The sequence below is a fragment of the Cynocephalus volans genome, chromosome 11 (genome assembly GCF_027409185.1).
Source record: "Cynocephalus volans isolate mCynVol1 chromosome 11, mCynVol1.pri, whole genome shotgun sequence".
Lineage (NCBI taxonomy): Eukaryota > Metazoa > Chordata > Mammalia > Dermoptera > Cynocephalidae > Cynocephalus > Cynocephalus volans.
The window spans coordinates 111,913,378-111,934,291 of record NC_084470.1 but is presented as its reverse complement, the minus strand read 5'-3'; the positions used below and the strand labels follow the sequence as shown (position 1 = coordinate 111,934,291).

At 45.1% G+C, this 20,914-nt stretch overlaps 1 protein-coding gene across 3 annotated transcripts in view; it reads left to right on the top strand.

Moving 5' to 3' along the window:
- Window positions 1-17,457, top strand: part of SMYD2 (SET and MYND domain containing 2) — a 48,034-nt gene extending 30,577 nt beyond the window's left edge. For 2 of the 3 annotated variants that reach the window (XM_063114337.1, XM_063114335.1), the window contains 7 exons: window positions 4,819-4,886; window positions 7,393-7,495; window positions 10,213-10,323; window positions 11,015-11,135; window positions 12,071-12,245; window positions 14,878-14,986; window positions 17,027-17,457. In XM_063114337.1, the coding sequence (XP_062970407.1) occupies window positions 4,819-4,886; window positions 7,393-7,495; window positions 10,213-10,323; window positions 11,015-11,135; window positions 12,071-12,245; window positions 14,878-14,986; window positions 17,027-17,107 (768 nt within the window). In that variant the 3' untranslated portion in view covers window positions 17,108-17,457. The remainder of the gene's footprint in view (window positions 1-4,818; window positions 4,887-7,392; window positions 7,496-10,212; window positions 10,324-11,014; window positions 11,136-12,070; window positions 12,246-14,877; window positions 14,987-17,026) is intronic. The other variant, XM_063114336.1, reaches the window with a different exon arrangement.
- The last annotated feature ends 3,457 nt before the right edge of the window (window positions 17,458-20,914 follow it).

Sequence of the window (20,914 nt, the reverse complement as noted above, 5' to 3'; positions counted from 1 at the left end):
TCGGTCTCCAGATGCGTGGAGAGCTTAGGTGGACACTTGCACATTTCTGTCTCAGAAGCGAGTAGGCACCACCTGTGTACCTTTTTCCCAGTGATTGCATTTCCAGGGGTCTGTCTGAAGGAAATGATCAGAGATTATGGACAGAGATTTATATGCAAGTTGTTTATTGTAGAATTCTTTTAATAGCCAAAGGAAACAGGGAAGGAAGGGAAAAGGAAAGCAGAAAAACGGAAAGGAGGGAAAGGCAATATTGTAAGTGGCCAGTAGTAGGGGTTCAGTTAAGTAATTTATGGCAAAGTCATATAACGGAAGGTTGATAACCTGTAGAGGTCATGTTTCAAAGACTCTCTAAACACGTGAGAAAATGTCGATTGCATAACATTAAATATAAAATCAGGATGAAAAATGTGTGTAATGTGAAAATACAAGTACTTGTAAAGAAAAAGGAAATGGAAACTCACAGTTGGTTGTTTTCTGAGTGGAAAAATTTTGCTTTTTTTGCTGAACGATTTTCTGGATTTTCTACAATGACCGTATATAACTTAAGAAAATACTAAGAAGGAGAAAAAGGTAAAAAACACACACTTCAAAAATTACAAATATAAAGAAAGAAGTGAGTCTTTTGTCATTTCTGCCCCCTTCGACCCCCCAAGGGAACTACTGTTAACAGTTTGATGAATTCCTTTTTAGACTTTGTGTTTATATAGATATATTTCAAGTATGGGACTGTCATAGTCAGAAAATAAAAGCTGTTCTTTGCAAAAGAAAACAATATGTTTAAGTTATGAATGTTAAGGTGGAAATAATGAAAAACCTTCCTGATTTTCATATTATCCAAGATAGATACCATATTTTTTTTGTTTTTAATTATTTTTATTTATACGTATTTATGGGGTACAGAGTTGACTATCAGTATTTGTGCACAGTATGTGATCAAATGAATATTATTAGCATGTTCATCATTACAAATCAAAATTACTTTTACTTTTTATGTCCCTGACTGCATTACACCTATCCCCCTACCTCTCCCCGTCTCCCACCTCTAGTAACCATAGGTCTGTTCTCTCCTTCTGAAAGTTCAGTGTTTTATTATGGTCTTTCTTTCTTTGTTTCTTAGCTCCCACTTATGAGTGAGAATATGTGGTATTTCTCTTTCTGTGCCTGGTTTATTTCACGTAAAATAATTTTCACCAAACTCATCCGTATTGCTGCGAATGGCAGAATTTCATTCTTTTTAGACACTGTATTTTCCTAAGTGTCCTAAGAAGGTGGATTTGGGTGAGAGTGGAAAGTTGAAGAATTGATTAGTCTTAAATTTTTTGAAAAACCTGGATACATGATTTTTTGTTGTGGATTAGATGAGGCGTGGCTATATGTAAGAAAGCCAAGAGATGAAATAAGTATAAAATATTTTCTCTTCACTTCTAGCTATGAAAAAAGATGAATTTTCCTCTAATACAGTAAAACATGCTAATAGGATTTCTCAATGTTAATATGTAGATATGGGACTATATAACCAAAAATGAAAGCACTTGATCTCACAAGTAGAAGGATATTTGCGGTGAATATATAACTGAGTCTTTGAAATCTGTATTGATTTAGAAAATCCAGGACATTTGTATGTCCCTTAAAAAAAATATATACAAGGGTTCTTCAAAAAGTTTGTGGAAAGATTAGTATTATCTTTTAATTCTGTTTTTCCATGAACATTTGAAAGTACCCTTGTATGTATACACACGTACATTCCCATGTATACACACATATATAACTGTAGATAATTAATCCCTATATAGGCTTGATATTTACAAAATCATAGTATCCATTCTGAGGTTGTGTGTACATACACAAATACACCTCTTCATATGGAAACTTAAAAAGGAGCATCCCCAAAGAAAACTCTAAAGCAAAAATGAAAAGTGTGGCTACAGCCCCATGCCACCCCCTGGTCCTGCCTCCCAGCCCCAGCTGCTGCCATCCCAGCCTCAGAGCCCTTTCCGCTGTCCAGTCCCCCAAGTCTTTTGGGGGTTAATATGTGGCCCATTGGCAGCTGGCAGCAGAAGGTGACTGCACTCCCTCAGCAGCATCGAGGTGTGTTTTAATCACTGGAACATATGCATGGTTGGGAAGTGTATTTTTGGTGCGCAGCCTACATCTCGTCTAAATGCTAATTATGAAAATAGCTTTAGCAAGGCACTTACGCCTGATTTGACTTGAGAAAAAAGGACCGTGGTCCGTGCATTTTTCTTAACATGCAAGTTCACTTTTCTTCTCTAGGGATATTTCAGAAGGGAGGGAAATCTGGCAGGAAAACTGCTTCACAATTTGGCTTAAACACCATCAACACCTCCCCAAAAGGAACCCTAATGACACTTGTGCTTATATGAGCCTTCACTTATGAAGAAACACATGCACTCTTCCACCGTAAGAGGAGGAGGGCAAGGGAATGAAGGGACTGATGATCACAGAACATTCGAGCCTGACGGGATCTGGATTCCTAGACTGGTCTGGTTGTACTCGCTGCAGAGGAGAGGACTGAAAAGCAAAGGGGCAAGAATTCCATCTCCCGAAGTAGTCAGGAGTTGTCTGTCCCTCGATCGGTTTTGTAAATTATTGCTTAATGTTGTCATTCATGTTTTCATTCTGTAAACATTTGTTGTCCTTTATGAGTACCAGACATTGCTGAGGCATGTTGGTGTATATATGTCATTCAGAACCTAGTAAAGTGTAGGACACCTAGTTCATGCCCCAATAAATTTTGTTGAATAGATGAAAACCTTAATTTACGCCTACCTCATGTTGGTGATGGTCAATGGCTAATGGTCATTGGTTAACGTCCTAAAGACAGAATTGGTCAGAGTACTTGGAGTTGGCACAAAAAAACATTATACTAAGTCTTGTGCTTAGAAATGCCCAGCCCCTCAGTATTTCAGAGGTTGTGTGTTGTTTTACTAACTCACAGTATCCCCTGTTTCCCCTTTTATATGTTGAATTGTAAATACCGCGCGTCAAACCCATCATAGGCCTTACTTCTATGTGTACAAAGATTTCCAAGCCTTTGCTGTCAACCCTTTAATTTTAAATAAAATTGCCACTTTAACATTTAGGAGATCCAACCAATGTAGAAGAAATATGACAGTGTGAAGAAACCGGGCTTTGCTGTCATAGTGTCTAGTCTGAATTCTGACCCCCTGTTCTGCCACTTACTACTTATATGTCCTTGAGCAAGACACTTAATCATTGACCCTCTCTGGGCCTCAGTTTCCACATTTGTAAAATAGGCCGTTATAGTAATGCTAGAGTGATATGGCGGATTTACAAGATGGTAAGTACGCAGCACTGGCACAGTGCCTGGCCCACAGTAAGTGCTCCGTGGATGCTAGTTTTACAGAGCCCGTCTGTGGGTCTGAAGTGTAGCAGTGCGGTGTCTGCAGGTGGGTCTGAAGTGTAGCAGTGCGGTGTCTGCAGGTGGGTCTGAAGTGTAGCAGTGCGGTGTCTGCAGGTGGGTCTGAAGTGTAGCAGTGCGGTGTCTGCAGGTGGGTCTGAAGTGTAGCAGTGCGGTGTCTGCAGGTGGGTCTGAAGTGTAGCAGTGCGGTGTCTGCAGGTGGGTCTGAAGTGTAGCAGTGCGGTGTCTGCAGGTGGGTCTGAAGTGTAGCAGTGCGGTGTCTGCAGGTGGGTCTGAAGTGTAGCAGTGCGGTGTCTGCAGGTGGGTCTGAAGTGTAGCAGTGCGGTGTCTGCAGGTGGGTCTGAAGTGTAGCAGTGCGGTGTCTGCAGGTGTGGAAGAGAGGGGGAGTGAAATCATTCCACGTGTGCTCCTCACGGCCAGAGGCTTCACAGCAGCAAGGGACGGGCAGGGGTCTTGGCCTTTGCCACCAGCCAGCTTCATGACTGTGGACAGGTCACTGCTGCTCTCTCACCTCACCGTTGTCATCTAAAAAGTGAACAGACTGAGTCCCCTCCCAGCTCTGAAATTTTAGACAGCTATGAAGAATGCCCACTGTTTTGTCCCCCGACAGACTGGGTATTTCTTGAAGACACAGATTTTGGCCTGATTGTCTTTCTAAGCACAGTGCCCAGCACATAAGGGCTCTCAGTACATGTCTGTGGAAAGAATGAATTTCTAGAACAGTACAGAAATTAGGCATGCACAGCCCTCATGTCAGCCTCCTGGCTCCAGGTCAGACTTCCAGAACCGCGAGAGTCACCCTGGGTGTTTTTTGATGCCTTATTTTTTTTAATGGATGAGAAAGGGGCCAGTGGTTGATTTGGCAGAGACACGAGAGGCAAGGTCACAGTTCCTTAGCTTCGGGCCCTTGGTGTCCCTCTGTTTCTCAAAGGGAGGGCCAGCAATTTGATTAGATGAATAAGTGCTTTCATATTTACCACCGCCTCTTATGAGACAGGCATTGGATTGTGTGATTCCTTTTTAAGGATGGAGGGACTCAGGGATGGGCTCAAGATCACAGAACGGGGCTGTGGCATCATTGGGATTAGGCTCCAGGTGTCAACACCCGTGTGAATATGCAGACTTTGGTCCACGGAGCTCTAGGGGTCTGTGGTGTTCATGGGGGTCTGTGGCGTTCTCGGGCCACTGTATGTAGGTGGGTAGGGAGACTGCACTGAAGAGTGCTTCAGCTCTCGCAGTCCTGCTGGGACTTGTGTACAGATGGGACTGGTAGGTACATTTCACTTGAACAAAGGATACCATGGCCGGAAGGAAGGTTTCAAAACTGCTAAACCAGAACATCTTCCAGTTAATTTGTTGATTTCTACCTAGAGAGTAGCTTCAGCTCATTTTTTTCTCTCCCTTTCTTACTGCAGGTTAACTGTAATGGCTTCACAATTGAAGACGAAGAACTTTCTCATTTGGGTTCAGCAATATTTCCTGAGTAGGCTGAGTTTGACTTCATTTCTTTTCTTTTTACTTATTTAACACGGATTTGATTTTTTTTTTTTAAATAACCCACCTAACTGCATGTGGCAGACATGAAACGCCAAGTGAATTAAGACAGCTTTTTAATCTATCAGATTTCAAAATATTTCCCCTACACTTAAAGATATAAAGGTAGTCGTTAAGAGGACAGTTGCTTGTTAAGTCCTGCTAGGCAGAGAGCTGCTATTAAAGAATATTTTAGTGCACACAGAAGGAACAGCCCATGTCCTGCTGAGAAATCTTCTTTCTTCATATCTGTGGTTTTGGAAATCTTTAGGTTTCTTATGCTCAAAATGAAACAGTAATTGCCAGTGAGGAATTGGCTATAGGCTTGTGTAGAGAATACATGATGTGCTTCTGTCCTTTTTGAAAAATACCAGTGGAGAAACAGCACAGTTTCGGGGGAGAACATGCTAAAGTAGTGAACTAGAGAAAGATGTCAAAGAACTACAGGATTTCTCTCTCTACTTCAGGAATTCTTGTGCAATCCAAAAAAGACTAGGCAGTTGACAAACAGAAAACTTAATAGCTTTAAGTTGAATGGATTGCCAAGAATGCTTTTGCTGTCGTCTGTCTGAGGGAATGGGCATTTCCAAAAACACTTCAGTCCCCTGAAGTCAAGTTCTTGCTTCACAGGTGGGACCAAGGAACCCTTCCCACATCCCCTGTCTGAATTAATCCGCATTGTAGATTAGTTCCATCTGAAGGGAAGTTGCTTCATCCACACTGCAGGGGCCTTTGGCTTTAGGCTGAACCATATGCAGGAAACCCTCACCACCCATGCACAGGCCGTGTGCTCGCCCCTGGTGTGCGCGGTGGTTGCTGCCAGGCTCCGTGCATCGTGCCAGTCAGAAAGAAAGTTTTCTCACATGATACTACTGTCCGTGAGACCAAAATGATGTCATCTGCAGTTTTAATTCTGATAGGGAGGAAAGAAGTGTTTCTTGGGAGAGTGTCTTTTAGACTTTTGCCCTTGGGAAAGGAAAGAGAAAAAGAGAAAGGGCATCAGATCTTCTGAGGAAGGCTCACATTGGCAACTTCAGAACTGAAAAGAACTTTGAAACGTCTCTGTTCTCGGTGTCCTACAGACTAACAGATTAAGAGACGTTTTGTTTAGCTCCACCCTTTTCGGTGGTTGCCAAGAGAAGCGTGACACCAAGAACATGAGTGGCACTAAAAGAACCTGAAAGGTCTTCGCCTTAGTATGTTTCCCCCACCTCAATAAAAAGATACCCAAGAGCTTGTCTTGAAAGGAAGTATTTAATACTTCTTCTGCAAGACGGTTCTAGAGATCTGCTTTTCCTTTACCATATAGCTACCTTTGAGTGCATTTGTTTATCAGATTTCCTAGGGCCTGATGCCCTGTGCATCACTCACCAGGAAGGTGGGTGGGCTATGGTGCAGGGCAGGGGTGTCCCTCCCCAAGGACAAGGGGGGACCTAAGGAAGTTGCTCTGTGTTTGTCCCAGGCACAAGGCCAGCCTCAGACTTTGCTCAGACCTCTGGCAACGCCAGGGTGGAGGAGGGCAGCTCCCCCTCGGCAGGCTTTGGAACCACTTTCCTTTTTATATTCTCAGGGCAGACAAGAGAGGTGTTTTAGTCTCTGGAGGGTCAGGCAGGTGACACTGGCCACAAGGGCAATGATACACATGGATGTGAGTGCCCATAGGAGCATGAACCTTAGTTTCCGGACAGTTTTAATTGGGGGAAAAATCCCTTTGGGCTGAAATCATATCAGCATTGTGATTTCAAAGGCAGCATTTTCAGAGATCAAGCACTTTTTCCTGTAGTTTAGAAATTTCTGTTCTCAGAACTTTGACCTTGATATAATCAGAAAGCTCAAAGCACCTCGCATAGGCGAATCTCTCTCTCTCCTAGCTGCCCCTGAAAAGCAGACCGTGAGCAGCAGGAGCAGTAATGTCCCAATTTTCCAGATGAGGAAATTGAGGTGCAGAGAGACTCAAACAGGCTTCTCCACGTCTCTCGGGGGATCACAAGCCCTCCCTCACTCAGGAAGCTGGCATTTCTCAACATCTGAAGAAAACGTGTTAGAAATAATCCACTAGTATAAAAAGCTGCTTGAAAACGACAACCCATTTGTCTTTTGCAGCATACAGTGAAGTAGCAATTATCTTTGTTATTGGATTTTGAGTCCTGCATCTAACAGCAAGGAATAATTGTGGCATTGGTTGTTTTTATTGTTGTGTGTTTTTTGATTTTAGCTTAGATATCATTGTTTGGAATTGCGGATTTCACTTTTCAATGTGGTTGGAGTTTAAGATACTAGATATTATTGTAAATACGTGCAGAACAGCCTCTTAGAATATGATGGTCAACTGTTATTTTTTTTTTTTTAATGTCTTGCAAAGATCTAGTTCCTCTAACTTAGCGTGTAAGTAGCCAAGGAGACTAAATAGTCTGTCTACCTGATTAAGAAAACCAGATTTTCTCTTCTGTTGACAGTGTTGCATTGATGAATCATAGCTGTTGCCCCAATGTCATTGTGACCTACAAGGGGACCCTGGCAGAAGTAAGAGCGGTACAGGAAATCAGCCCAGGAGAGGAGGTGAGTTTGTGGCCACAGGTGGCTGAGGCAAGTGGGCTGTTTTAAAAGCCATTGTTGACAAATGCGTGCAGTATCATGTGATAACACCCGCCGTAAATGATTCCGGCAGTTAAACTCTATGTGTCCTCAGGCCCTCCAAGGGTTAATGATCCAAGTTTGTGACCTGTGGCTTGAAGTCCCACCCTTTGGGGCTTCCATTTGCTGCTCACTATTTCCATCTTTGGTCAAGAAGAAACAGGAAAGAGGAGAAGGGTGGTCTGATGGGTACAAAACCATGCTGTCCACCGTAAGTGAATCACCGTGCAGCATATGCATGTATTCAGACAGTACACCGTGCCCCACAAAAATAAGTATAATAAAATTGGGGAAAAAAAGAGGAAACAGGAAAGAATAAATCTGAGTTAAATTCCTTCCAAAGACTTATAGGGAGGGGAGACTGCCACAATAACCAAAGTGACATTTTTGATTCTCTTTAGAGTCTGTGTGTCCCTATTGCCAAACAATTGAGTTTGACCTTTTTTTTAACTAGTGAATTCTTGACCGGCCCCCCCCCCATCCCCTCCAAAGAGGTCCAAAGCATTGTTTTGAAAAGAACGAGGAACCAGCAGGGCTGAGAGCTGCCGCTCCAAGTGACACACCAGCATTTCACATCATATCGATTGCACATCTGACCTTTAGGTGGTAGTTCACTTTTTAGGAGTATGTTTCAGATGGCCAGTTGTATGTGCTCGCAGGGGAAGTAGAGGCAGTCTGTGGCCAAGAGGCACCTTTAGCTTCCCTCCTTAACTTAGGGATGTGAAGAGAACCAGGTGTTCCTTCACCTGTTAAGCAAATCCCTTTTCCTTTCCCGTACTGCAATTCCATGACTCCTGGAAAAGGCAGGCCTGGGGCATTGCTATGTGTACAAGGAGGGTACTTCAGAAAGACTCCGGAAAAATAGAATTAAAAGATCATATGAATCTTTCTCTGAACTTTCTTGAAGTATACTCTCCTATGCTCTACGTTCTTAAGTAAATCCATAGCAAGACATATGAACTTCTAGAGACTATTTGCAATTTTAGGTTAAATTTCAGCTTAATTTGTAATGCTATTGCAAGGTGCATGTCTGGATATAATGTGATATAATTTGTAATGCTGTTTCAAGGCACATGTCCGGATATAATGTGATATAACTTGTGGTGCTACTTCAAGGTGCATGTGTGGATTAATACGATAAATACCTTGATTTCCCTGGAAGGTGTTAACTAGTCCATAGCTGTAGTGAGACCTGAAGCCCAATGTGCAGGTTGGCCTTTCTACCCTTTGCTAAACCTGTCACAAGGGTGTCCCTTTTGGGCTGGGGTGTCTAGGTTTCCGAATGTCTTGTGGAGACCACCCTGATACCGCTTTATTGAAACAGACAGTTGCAGTCAGCCCAATGTAATCATCAGGCCCCAGAGCTCCTGTGGGCTGACTGGAGAGACAGCGGTGTGTCACCTGACAGGCTCAGTCTGGCTGTGAGCTGACACACTGGAGTGGCCTCTGGCGCCATCTTCTGGAACCTTCTGTTTGTTGCACTGTGTCCATCAGTCATTTCAAAGGAAATCAGACAGGCTCTCGCCCTGTGAGGCAGGGCAGGGCTGGAGGCTGTTTTCATTTGCCCTCATGCTCTCACCTATCTGAAACGCGGTAACCTCATTTTGGGGAGTCAGTGTTTCGGGGGTGACTTTCCCTTCAGAGAGGGGAGGACCCCATGCTCCCAGATATCAGAATGAGCATGGCGTGTTCAGTTCTGCTATTTGGGGTGGGGAGAGCATGGCTGCCCCTGCAGTAGCCAGCCCCATGCATGTTCTTCCTGTGCCTGCCTGTCGGGGCCCAGATCAATGGCACGCTGGTGGCTTTGTGAAATCCATTTGTTCACTCCAACATTCTCCTGACTGTGTGGAACAAGCAGCTAGTGCCATCCCAGTGAGTAGATAATGGGCATCTAAATTCTGGCCCCCTCCATATGCCCTACGTCTTAGTTATAGAACCCCTAGAAAAAAGCAGGGATGGGAGAAGCCGGCGAGCCCCGAGGTGAGGCCCGCAGGTTTGGGAGTGCCTGCGGGGGCAGGCGCCAGCATGCGGGTGTTCCCTGTGCTGACTCCTGGTGCCACTCAGAGCTGTCAGGCCTGGCCTGCTGCGCTGAGTCCCTTGCTTTGCCAGCTGACGTAAGGAGAAAGGAGGAACCTAGCAGCATGTGCGTGTGGGTGCCCGCCCCTGCACGCACCCAGGAACGATGGCAGTGAAAGTATCTGAGCCATCCCAGGTGGTCAGTAGGAGTCCAGGTAAAGGCCAAGCAGAGGCAGCACAGGCTCACGTTCAGGGATGAGTTGACTCTTTGCCCAGGGGGCCTTGCTTCTGTACACCAGACAAGGGCAGCTACTGCTGGTTCAGACGCACAGCTTGCTCTCTTTGGGGAGGCAGGAGGCAGGGATCCTTTCAGTCTCCAATTTACTGTTGTAGGGACTCCTTGATTCTAGAGGCTCTCTCTCCACCACAAGGAGGTGGATAGCGTCAGGTGACTGTTCAGTGGAAGGAGCTCAGTGTATTAACGTGAAGAGCACACTCCTAGCTGTGGCCCTCCTTGTCCTCTGGCCCTGCAAGGACATCATCACCGATGTATGCAGAGCCACAGCAATGATGAGGATTTAGTTTCCCTGTAGCAGACTGAAGGTTCACCTTTTTGGACCCCTTAGGTTTTTACCAGCTATATTGACCTCCTGTACCCAACAGAAGATAGGAATGACCGGTTAAGAGATTCTTATTTCTTTACCTGCGAGTGCCAGGAGTGCACCACCAAAGACAAGGTAAGGTCACTATCTGGTCAGGGTGCTGACTGCACTCTGGTCCCAGAACCTCTCTGTTGAATGATCTCCCCTATCTCACATGGCATATTTCCGCCTGCAGTATTTTTGACCCTTCAAACCTGCCTTACAAAGACAGCCAATAGGAATCCAGTTAGACCGGGTGTCCGTCCAATCTTGTCTCCTGGGAGCTGATAAGAACATTTCCACCTCACCGTACAAATAAGGGAAGAATCTGCCAAATTACTATTTCTTGAAAAGAAACGACTACTCAAAAGAGAGGGGAGGAAAAAGCACATGAGGATAATTTTCAGGCTTTCCAAACTGTTTACCTGAATATATGGAATTTTCCCTGGCATTTCTCAGATTGTCAGTGCCCTCCGTCCTTGTTCTAGTCTCTGGATTTGTAGATGTGTGAACATGCGTGTTGGCCCGTAGCAGACACATTCTAGGTATCCTGCCTAAAAGAGGATTGTCTAGAAAATTAATATGTAAGTTTTTGTTTCTATAAAAGGGTAATTAATGGAGTATGCATTTCTTTTGGATCCATTGCCTGATTTCCTTTGATTATTTTGGAACCTCAGAATGGTCAAGCCTCTACCTCTGCATGGGAGTGTGTATTGTTTAAGAGGTTTTCCCATCAGTATGGCTTGCACGGGAGATAATGCCTTGCACTTATGGACATTTCCCTTAGGATAAAGCCAAGGTGGAAATCCGGAAGCTCAACAATCCCCCAAAGGCAGAAGCCATTCGTGACATGGTCAGATATGCTCGCAATGTCATTGAAGAGTTCCGGAGGGCCAAGCACTACAAATATATCCTTTACAATGGTCTGGACTTACTTCTATTCCTCGCCAGAAAGAGGTGATGGGAAGTTGGGAAGAGGAAGCAGGAGAAGGATGGGTTTAAGAATCTGAATGTTGAAGGAAGAAAGTCTCCTGGTATGTGAGAAGACATATTGACCACCCATGATGTGGTGTCAACCCTATCAACATTAAATGATCTCATCCTTATTTCTCCTTTGACTGGTTTGCTCAGGAGCTGTGTGTGGTGAAAGACTGTGCAGAGTGGTCCCTTGAAGGCCCTCGTGTATTGGGTATTTTACTTTCCTCCATCTCCTCACAAGGTCATCTCAGTAGGGACCGTGGCCATTCCCATGAAGCAGATGAGGAAACAGGCTCCTAGATAGCAAGAAATTTGCCTAAGGGACACAGTGGGTCACCGCAGTTCTAGGATTTTACCCCAGCTTTGCTGACTACCAGAATCCATGTTCTTAACTACATTGTAGCATTTTCTTGGGAGTTGAAAAGGGATTAGATTTGCACTCCAGAGGGTAGAATTTAAAACCAATGAATTAGAGAAAGGCACGTTGTTTCTCAGCATAAGAAAGGACTTTGCCATGGTTGAGCAGTTTCTTAAAAATGCTCCAAACTGAAGAGCTCAGGGTTCCAGCCATTTGTTGAGGATTTGAATTTATGATTCTGATCAACATTGTTTACATCGGAACTGAAGGTCTGTACCCTGTGGCTAAAATCTTTTGAGTTTTGTTTAGCAGTTGAAGTCTCCAGGTTTTCCTAGTTTGTTTCTTCGAGAAAATGTAATTTCTTTAACTTTTGTGCAGCTTTCTGTAGTTGGCTTTTTCATGGGGTGAGGGTGTGAGTGGACTGGACGGAATAACTCCTTGAGCCCTGCCTGGGGAAGTCTCCCGGTGGCGTGATTCCTGCCGGTCATTTCCTTGACGCCACAGCACCCCCTAGTGAGCTGCTGGAGATCTGCGAGCTCAGCCAGGAGAAGATGAGCTCCGTGTTTGAGGACAGTAATGTGTACATGTTACACATGATGTACCAGGCCATGGGCGTCTGCTTGTACATGCAGGACTGGGAAGGAGCCCTGCGATATGGACAGAAAATCATTAAGCCCTACAGGTGATTGCAGTGGCTGTTCTGATTATCCTAGCACGGAGTGGAATTTGGTGGCTCAGAAATGCATACAGTAGCTGTGTTGTCTTTGTCTTTCTGTCCTGTGTTGCCTAGAACATGTCTTGGACAGCTGCCTCTTCTCTGCACCCACACCTGGAGGTACAGGTGCAGGGCATTGTTCACTGAGCCAGGCCTGCTCCCTCCACCATCGTGAGGAGTCTCTTGAGGCAGGTTGAGGTTATGTAGGGGATGCTGGGACGGGATCCCTCTCAGGCCCCAACCAGGGCCTGTACACACAGATGTTAATTCAGGCTAGTATTAAAAAGCCACCAGTTTGCTGCTTTTCCCACTTGCCCTTTCCCAATTAAATGGCACTTACAAATCGCTAAATGGTGGTCTCAAAACCTCTGCTTTTCATCAGTACTCACAGTATCCCCTTCTTTTGCTTTTTCAAATTGTAGCCCCAGTTTTCAAGTGGGGAAATTGCAGGCCCAGGTTTCTGCAACCGGTGGGTTGGCTGTGGTTATTTAATGCCTCCCCCACCCTAAGTTTAAATAAAACTAGTTGGGTTTTAATTCGTAGTATAGGGGCCAAAGGAAGACATCCCCTTTGGCCCCCTGAAGGTTCTCTGAAAAGTTATCTGATAAACAGATTAATATGAAGAAAAGGCATAACAAATTTTATTTGATCATAGTTTTATGTGACATGGGAGCCTTGAGAATGAAGACGCAAAGATATTGGGGAAAACTCCACTTTATGCTTAGGTTCTATGAAGCAAGCATAGCCGTGTAGAAATGTGATTGGACAAGAAAAGTATGATCTAATGCTCACAGACTGAGTGAGGGAATCCAGCAAGGCCTGTCTGTTTAGATTCTTCTTGCTCTGTGTAGCATTCATTCCTCCAGGGTGTGGGGCAGGGTTTTCTCTGGAATGGGGATCTTATGACCAATCATCAGACAAGGTAGAGCAGGGAGTTTCTTTATGGCCCGCTGCAAGACAGAAAGGTGGAGGGAAGTTTAGAGTATAATTTTAGTTTTAATGGCTGGCTTTGGGGAAAGGGGTTCTGGTTTCTATGGCCTGCTTTGGGAAGAGGGATTCTAGTTTCTGTGGCTTGCCTCAGGGGAGAATGAAGCTGAAAAACTGGAGAGCAGGAGTAGTTCAGAGAAAACTGCTTTGAGGCTGCTCCTGAGGCCTTCACTTTGGGATATTGTTTTCTGAGCCCCAGCAGTAGTAGTAATGAGTATTACCTAGAGGAAAGGAAGTGTCCTGTCCAAGAGGGTTATTAAACCTTAAAGTGGGTGACAGAAGGAAGTTGAGGCATTGTCATCTGGCTCGGACTAGCTGCGGCAGGGCTGGGATGGCCTAGATCAGATCCCTGAGGTGCTTATTAAATGCACTGACATGCATTTACCGGGTCTGCCCAAGACCAGGTGGACCAAGTGGATCAGAGTCTCTGTTCATCAGGCCTGGAAATGCGTGTGTTCCGAAAGCACCACAGGTGTTTCTCATGAGCCCTTCAGGTTCTAAGACTGGGGGCTGTAAAGTTCGAGTCTAGCCTGAATTTCCACTGCCAGGTCAGCCTTCTACTTGCCCCACTGTGCCCTGATCTGCCAGCAGGGGGAGCACGGGGGAAGCCTGCTCTTGGAAACAGGATTTGTTAAAGCGGGGATAATCTCACAGCCTTCCCTTCCTCCTAGAGTGGCTGAGGAAGGCCTCTGGCCTCATGCAAACTTCCCTCTGTGAGATCTGTGGGGAGACAGCAGGCAGGCAGCACCCCGGCCTCCAGTGTTTTCCCAGCAGCCCTGCTGTGCGGGACCCTGGCTTAGCTCAGCAGGCCCCTCCCAGAGGCCCAGCTCTAGCCTTCTGTAGGGCTGGAGGTCCCAGGGCTTCCTCCGGGCACATGCTGCCTCCTGCCCAGGAATACAGCTGGAAAGTGACTGACTGTCTCTCAGGATACACTGGGTGGAGCTGACTAGCCTGTAAATGACACACACACACACACACACACACACACACACACACACAAACACACACTCTCTCTCTCACCCTCTCACCCACGAGCCGCTTACAGGGCTCTGTTCTCAGGGAAATGGCTTTTTCCTAAGCAGGCCCCATCCATCAGCCTTCAGTTAAAACCAGCGAGAGAACGCCTACTTTATATAACCTTCTACTGGGCAATAGAGAAAGACTCTCAAGAAGAAATAAGAGGCGTTCTCTTGACTTCAGAGAGCTTGTAGTTTTGCTAAACCAACTCATATCACAGTGTGCGACAGAGACACATCAGGGTGTGTAAATGTACTGTCTTTCTAATGTGAGGCAGTAGGTCTGATTGCTGCCCTCATAAGTGGGGCATATACTGTAAAAGATGTTTTCCCAGTGCCTTGTTTGGGGTACACCTGAAATAGAAGCTCTGGACTGGGATTGAATGTTTTGTTTACAAGTGTTTTTGTACAGGATTTCTACAGCAGTTTCTATGTAGCTTTTCAGCAATGCATAAACTACAGAAACTGAGCAGCATCTACTAGGATGAACCATCCACGGGCTCCACCCTGACCTGGCAAGGTGTGGGGGAGCCTGCTGCCCTGGAGGGTGAGGCAGCCTTTGACCAGACGGCCTGTTGTCTGTTCTCTTCTTCCAGTAAGCACTATCCTCTGTACTCGCTCAACGTGGCCTCCATGTGGCTGAAGCTGGGCAGACTGTACATGGGCCTGGAGCACAGAGCTGCAGGAGAGAAAGCCCTGAAGAAGGTGTGTCTGGGACTCGAGGCTGGATCCCAGGCCAGGCGGCTGCAGGAACAAGGCTGGCCAGATCTTGACCGCCACTCCGGCTGCGGTTCGGCAGGGCGGAGTGAGCACCAGCCCGGCCAGGCTTGCACCGGGCCCTCCTGGGAGGGAGGGCGCACACTCCAGCCCATGCCTAGGGAGCAGGGGTGCTGCCCTCTCCGTGCCAAGGCATGGAGGTGGACAGAGACCCATAGCGGGGCTGGGAGACCATGCAGGGGACGCTCCGTTCGCCTGCCCTTTAGATTTGCAGAACTACAGTGGTGAAGTGGGGCGGGGTGGGGGTGGGGAGGTAGGCGTTGTTGCTTGGTGTTAGTATCGTGCTTTTGCAATTTCTGGGACCATCATTTTCTTTTAATTCTCCCAAAGACAAAATAGGTTTTCCTGCCAAAGAAGAAAGTGAGGTCCAAGCAGGTTAAGTGAGTAACCAGCGTAGGGTAGGTGGTGGGGCCTTCATTCAGATGGGTCTTCCTGAGCTGAAAGCCTCACTCCTCCCACTCAGGCCCTGGGCAGCCTTCGCCCCCTGTGCTGGGAGCCGCCCTGTGCTGCCAGTGCACTGGGGCTGGCCCTAACCCCACTCCTTCCAGTAGCACAGACAACATCCCGAGCACTGAGTCTCAGTGCTCCTATGTGGAGGTTAACAAGTAAAATAGTGTATCGGGGACAGTCTATTGACTTGCTCCTGTAAGAGACTTTATAAATGTTGGGGCCACGGTCTGGGCCTGGAGGCCTAATCCTCCACATTCTCCAAACCTTCCCATAGATTATTCAGGAAGTTGGGTAAGGCCCCACATTCCAAGTAGAAGGGTCAGGCAGGGCCCTGCCAGGCTGGAAGTAAGGTTAAACATCAAGTTTCCTGTTTTAAACTATAGAATTGTTTTCTAAGATTACGTATTTATTGTCTTAGGTTGAGGGAAAATTAGGCAGTTAGGTCACAATTGTGTATGCTGGTAGGTAATTAAATAATAGATCAATGAAGACTGGAGTAGATCTGAGCAAAGAACACGAGTCTTGAAATGAGTGCAGAGGGAGCATTTAAAACAGGCTGTTTCTGAAGGCCTGTGCCACTACTTGGCCTACCTGCTTTGGTTTGAGACCTAGAAAGAGAATATGTAATAAAAAGGAATGCCTGTCATGGTCACCAGCCATCAAAAATTCCCTGTTTGGGGGAGGAATTTAAGTTTTTTTCTCTGTGAGTTGAATACAAAAAAGCAAAATAAATTCTTACAGATTACAGTAGACATATACTTCCTATATGCCAGGCACTATTCTAAACAGTTTATGTGTATTAACAGTCCTGAGAAGTAAGTATTATTCCTACTTTACAGCTGGGGGAAAATGAGGCACAGCGCAGGTAAGTAAATAGCCCAGCCCAAGGTCGCACAGCCAGGAAATGGTGGGGCCATGGGCAACGCCACCCCTTTATATCGCCTCACTATACAGAAGCCTTCTTATGTTCTGACATCCCCAGACAAAACCCACACCTATTTTTAAGTTTTGTGGACTATGTATTATGTATTAAAAGGAAAGAATGCACTTTTTGAAAGGGAAAAGTGGTTTAGCCATGTCTCACAGATTAGTAATGTAAACTAAAATCAAAATAGGTTTGATGTAACATTCACTTTGGACTTTTCTTTTCCAGCATTAACTTGTTCTTGTGGTTGAACATAGCTAAGTAATTCAGTCCCTGAAGCATTTTTTACTGAAATATTTATAATATTGTGGCAAAAGATTGTTATGAAATCAGTCTCTCTCCATCATTTCTCCAGCTACCTGGGTATTTTTGCAGAATATTTTACTCAGCAGTAGAGACTGGATGACTAGTTGGTTACCAGATAATCTTGTCTGCTTTTTTAAAAAAAAGCCAGACAGTGGAGGAGGACATCAGCTCTAAAAGCCAGTTTGTGTCCTGTGCTTTAAAGGCTTGAATTCAGGGTAGCTCAGCGTGGAGGCAGGAGGGGACTGGCTTCCAGGCTCTGACCCTTTATGTGTCTTTCTCTTTCCTAGGCCATTGCAATCATGGAAGTTGCTCACGGCAAAGATCATCCATATATTTCTGAGATCAAACGGGAAATTGAAAGTCACTGAAACTATGCAACATTTCAGTTTTAATTTAAACAATAATTTAGAAACCACAAAATACTTATATTTCAAATCTTATATACATCACTCCAGCATTTCTGCAAAATAGTTGCAATGAAAACATTTCATTCACTTGAACCTTGCATATGCCATACTTCAGGGTTGGTCTTAATCTTGAACCTTAGTATCGAATTAATTTTGAATGCTTTTTTTCCCTGAGAGATAATGGCTTGGTTGCATATATTATAATATACTTCGGACCGATCGAGTTTTAAAAATGCAATTATTTTTCCTTTCATGCCTATTGTAATATTCTTGAATGATAAAAGAGAATAAAAGAGATAACAGTATTAAAAGTTTGTGTTTCCTTCTGTCTGTGGGGAGGATTTCCAAGCGGTGGTGGGAGGCCGGGCTCAGAGTGGAGGTGATGCCTGCTCTCCGTAATTCAGTGAGCCCAGCGCTCCCCTCGGGAGTGGGGTCAGGCGGCCTCTTTATTCTGCAGTTGCTGTCACGGGACAGTGCCTGTAGAGGAAGGAAACAAGAAGAAAGAGGAAAGCTGCAAGAGGTGATGAAAAGTATCTGTGCTGGAGAATGGTCAGGTGACTCGAGTGCCCCTCCCCGGCAGGAGGATGTGTGTTTTGAATCTTGTCCCCGGTGCCCAGTGTGCCTCCAGCGCGTGAACGTGCTGAGTACATGCTTTGCTTCCTTGACTTTTTTTCCCATTTGTCTGAAAGTAGACTTCCATCTCTCTTTCTGTTGATTGTTCTGCGCAGTACTCTCCTTTTTTGGAAAGACTCCAGGGTAAGCTTGAGAAGGAAAAATATTTTTCCTTGCCAACCCTGTGTTGTTGAGCAAACACTGATCTCTGCCCGCACGGCCAACAGGAATCCAGCTTTCTGTGGCCACACAGCCTGGATGGCAGCAACCTGGGGAATTGTTGGTTAGCAACCGCTGCACAGAAGGGCCCAGCATGCACTCCTGAGTGCAGCGGTGTTTCTCTTAGGAAAGCATCTTATAGGCCAAAGAAAGGAACCCTCCCCATTAGCTAATAAGTAAAGCCTGTTGGAGTTTATTCTTCAATTATTGTTCATAGTCATGATCTGAAAACAGCCTGAGTGGCTATAAATCTGGTGTTTTCCTCCCTTCCGCATCTACACACACACACACACACACACACACACTCTCTCTCTCTCTCTCTCCCTCCCCCCCTCTTTCTACTGCACACAGTAACCGGGTCCGGGGAGCTCAGTATGTTCAAAATGCTCATTTACTGTATATTCTGTGGCTGCGGCTAAAATTAGCTTGGCTCACTGTCTCTGTTTTATGAAATGTATGAAAGTGACACTTTCTCAATAAATTCAAATAATACAAACGTATATGAAGAGTGAGCTCTTCTTTCTTCCTCACCAGCCTATTCCACAGAGGCAGGCCCTGTAAGTTTGCCCTCTGTGGTCCCAGCGTTTCCATGCCTGTTAATGTAGCTGTGTAAGTAGATTTAGAAAAACAGATGGAATGGTACGGACGTGAGATTTTGTAATCTGCTTCTCTGACTAAACAATATGGATCTGTCTTCATTTCAGCACTTACAGATCCGCCTCGCTCTTGAGAGGCAGAATGTCCCATTGAATGCACGTGTCGTAATGTACTCAGCCACTTCTCCCATTCATGGACAGGTGGTTTTTCTGTTCGCTGCTATTGCCAATGAATAATCTTAAACATATAACTTTCCTGATGTGTGATAGCATTTTTGGGGAATAGATTCCTAGAAGTGTAATTTCAGGATCAAATAATGGGAATTTTTTTTTTTAACTTGATAAATATGGCCACATTTCTTTTTGAAAAAAGCTGTGTCAGGTACCACTAGGATATAATAATATTTATTTTCCTCTCCCTCATAACATTGTATTGTCATTAAAAAAATTTCTTGGCAACCTAATATGTAAAATATTTTGTTTCATATGCAGTTATTAGTGAAGTTGGACACTTCTTCATGTAGTTAGAAATGATTGTATTTCTTCTGTGAATTGATATTCATGGCTGAGCTCTTTTTACCCACAACACTTTGGACATCAAACGTGTGGGGTTTATTCTCACACTGACAAATTCTCCAACTCTTTGGACACCAGCTGGATGCCCTACAGTTTGATTCAGTTCAGACACTGCCCGGAGTTAGCATCAGAATGCATAGGTTTAAGGGCTCAGTAACACAAGACTGCCCTCACTCAGATGCCAGTCACAAGTGTCAGGTCCCCAATTTCTGGCTGACCACAAAGTCAGGGGATCTCATGATCCCTTCCCCTTCATCTTTGATAACTTGCTAGACTGGCTCAAAAGACTTCGAAAACACTTTCCTTACTGTTACCAGCTTATTATAAAGGATACAAATGGACAGGCAGATGAAGGGGTACATGGGGTGAGGTCTGGAAGGGTCCCTAGCACAGCAGCCTCTGTCCCCATGGAGTTGGGGTGGGCCACCCTCCTGTCACACGGGTGTGTCCACCAATGTGGAAGCTCTCCGAACCCCACTGTTTAGAGGTTTTTAATCATTGATCATTTAATCATTTAAATCATTGGCCGTTAGTGATGAACGCTCTGCAGCTCTTCTGCCTTCTGCGGTGGTTGGGGAGATGAGGCTGCAAGTTTTAAGCTTCTAATCAAGGCTTGGTCTTTTCTAGAGACCAGCCCCCATCCTGAAGCTATCTGGAGGCCCACCAAGAAACAGTTGCCTCATTAGAACAAAAGAAGCTTCTAACACCCTTATCACTCAGGAAATTCCAAGGGTTTTCAGAGCTTCATGCCAGGAACCGGGGACAAAGACTAAATATCTTTCTTTGATACCCCTGGTTTTTGACCACAGATCCCTTTTATCAAAAGAATTACAACAGTTAAAAGTTACTGGCATGTTTCCAGATTACTATGCAATCATTAATAAAAATGTCTCCCAGGCCAAGGCCACTCAGGTTTGCAGGCTCCCATTTGATTTTGTCAGGTTCCAAAAGCAGGAGTGATCTCAGCGGTATATGGCTTCACCCTTTCAAGCCTCTGTTACAGTCAACCTAAAGACAAAATCATCTCTTGCTTTGAGCCTCCTTCGAGGTGTTAAAGTAATGTGGGGTTTCCCTTATTACATAATCCATTTATTAATTTCTTTGCCCTCAGCTACTATTCCTCTTCCCATTTATACCCAAACATTTTCCATCTTTGGAAGAGACACTAGGTTCAACCACTGGCTAGTCTGGATTGCAGGCGGCAATAGTGGTCTAACAAATGCCTCCTCCTCAGTCCGCTCCCATTCAGATAGGGTGGGCTACACAGGTGCAAATAGTGGACTATTTCTACCACTAGGCAGTACAGCTGCATTCACTGTTAACCCCAATTTTGCCAGACCAGGTGAAGGCACAAACCACCCCATCAGGCCCTTAGATATTTTGACATAAAGGTTTAAATTATAGTTCGGTTTCTTGCTTAGGAATCATTTCTGTTTCCTGAACTTGTAGTTGCAGCACTGGTCCCTGGGACCACTGCCTCAGATTGGAAAAAGAAAGTTGAGGTGACATGGGGAAGAAAGAAAAAAGTATAATCATACCGACTTTTTCCCCCTTGGGAAGAATGTGGGTCATACCAGCATCCTTCCCCACTCTCTCTTCCCAGGTCCACCAGAAAAAGAGGACTCTGCTGGAGACACGCCTATAGGCCCCCGTGTTAAGTGTGAGCACACACTTGTGAAGGCATGTAAGCCAGCCCATCGTGCCTTTACCTCCCCGTTTTAGACAGTAAATATTCCAATTGCTGTTGCAATTCTCTATTAAACCA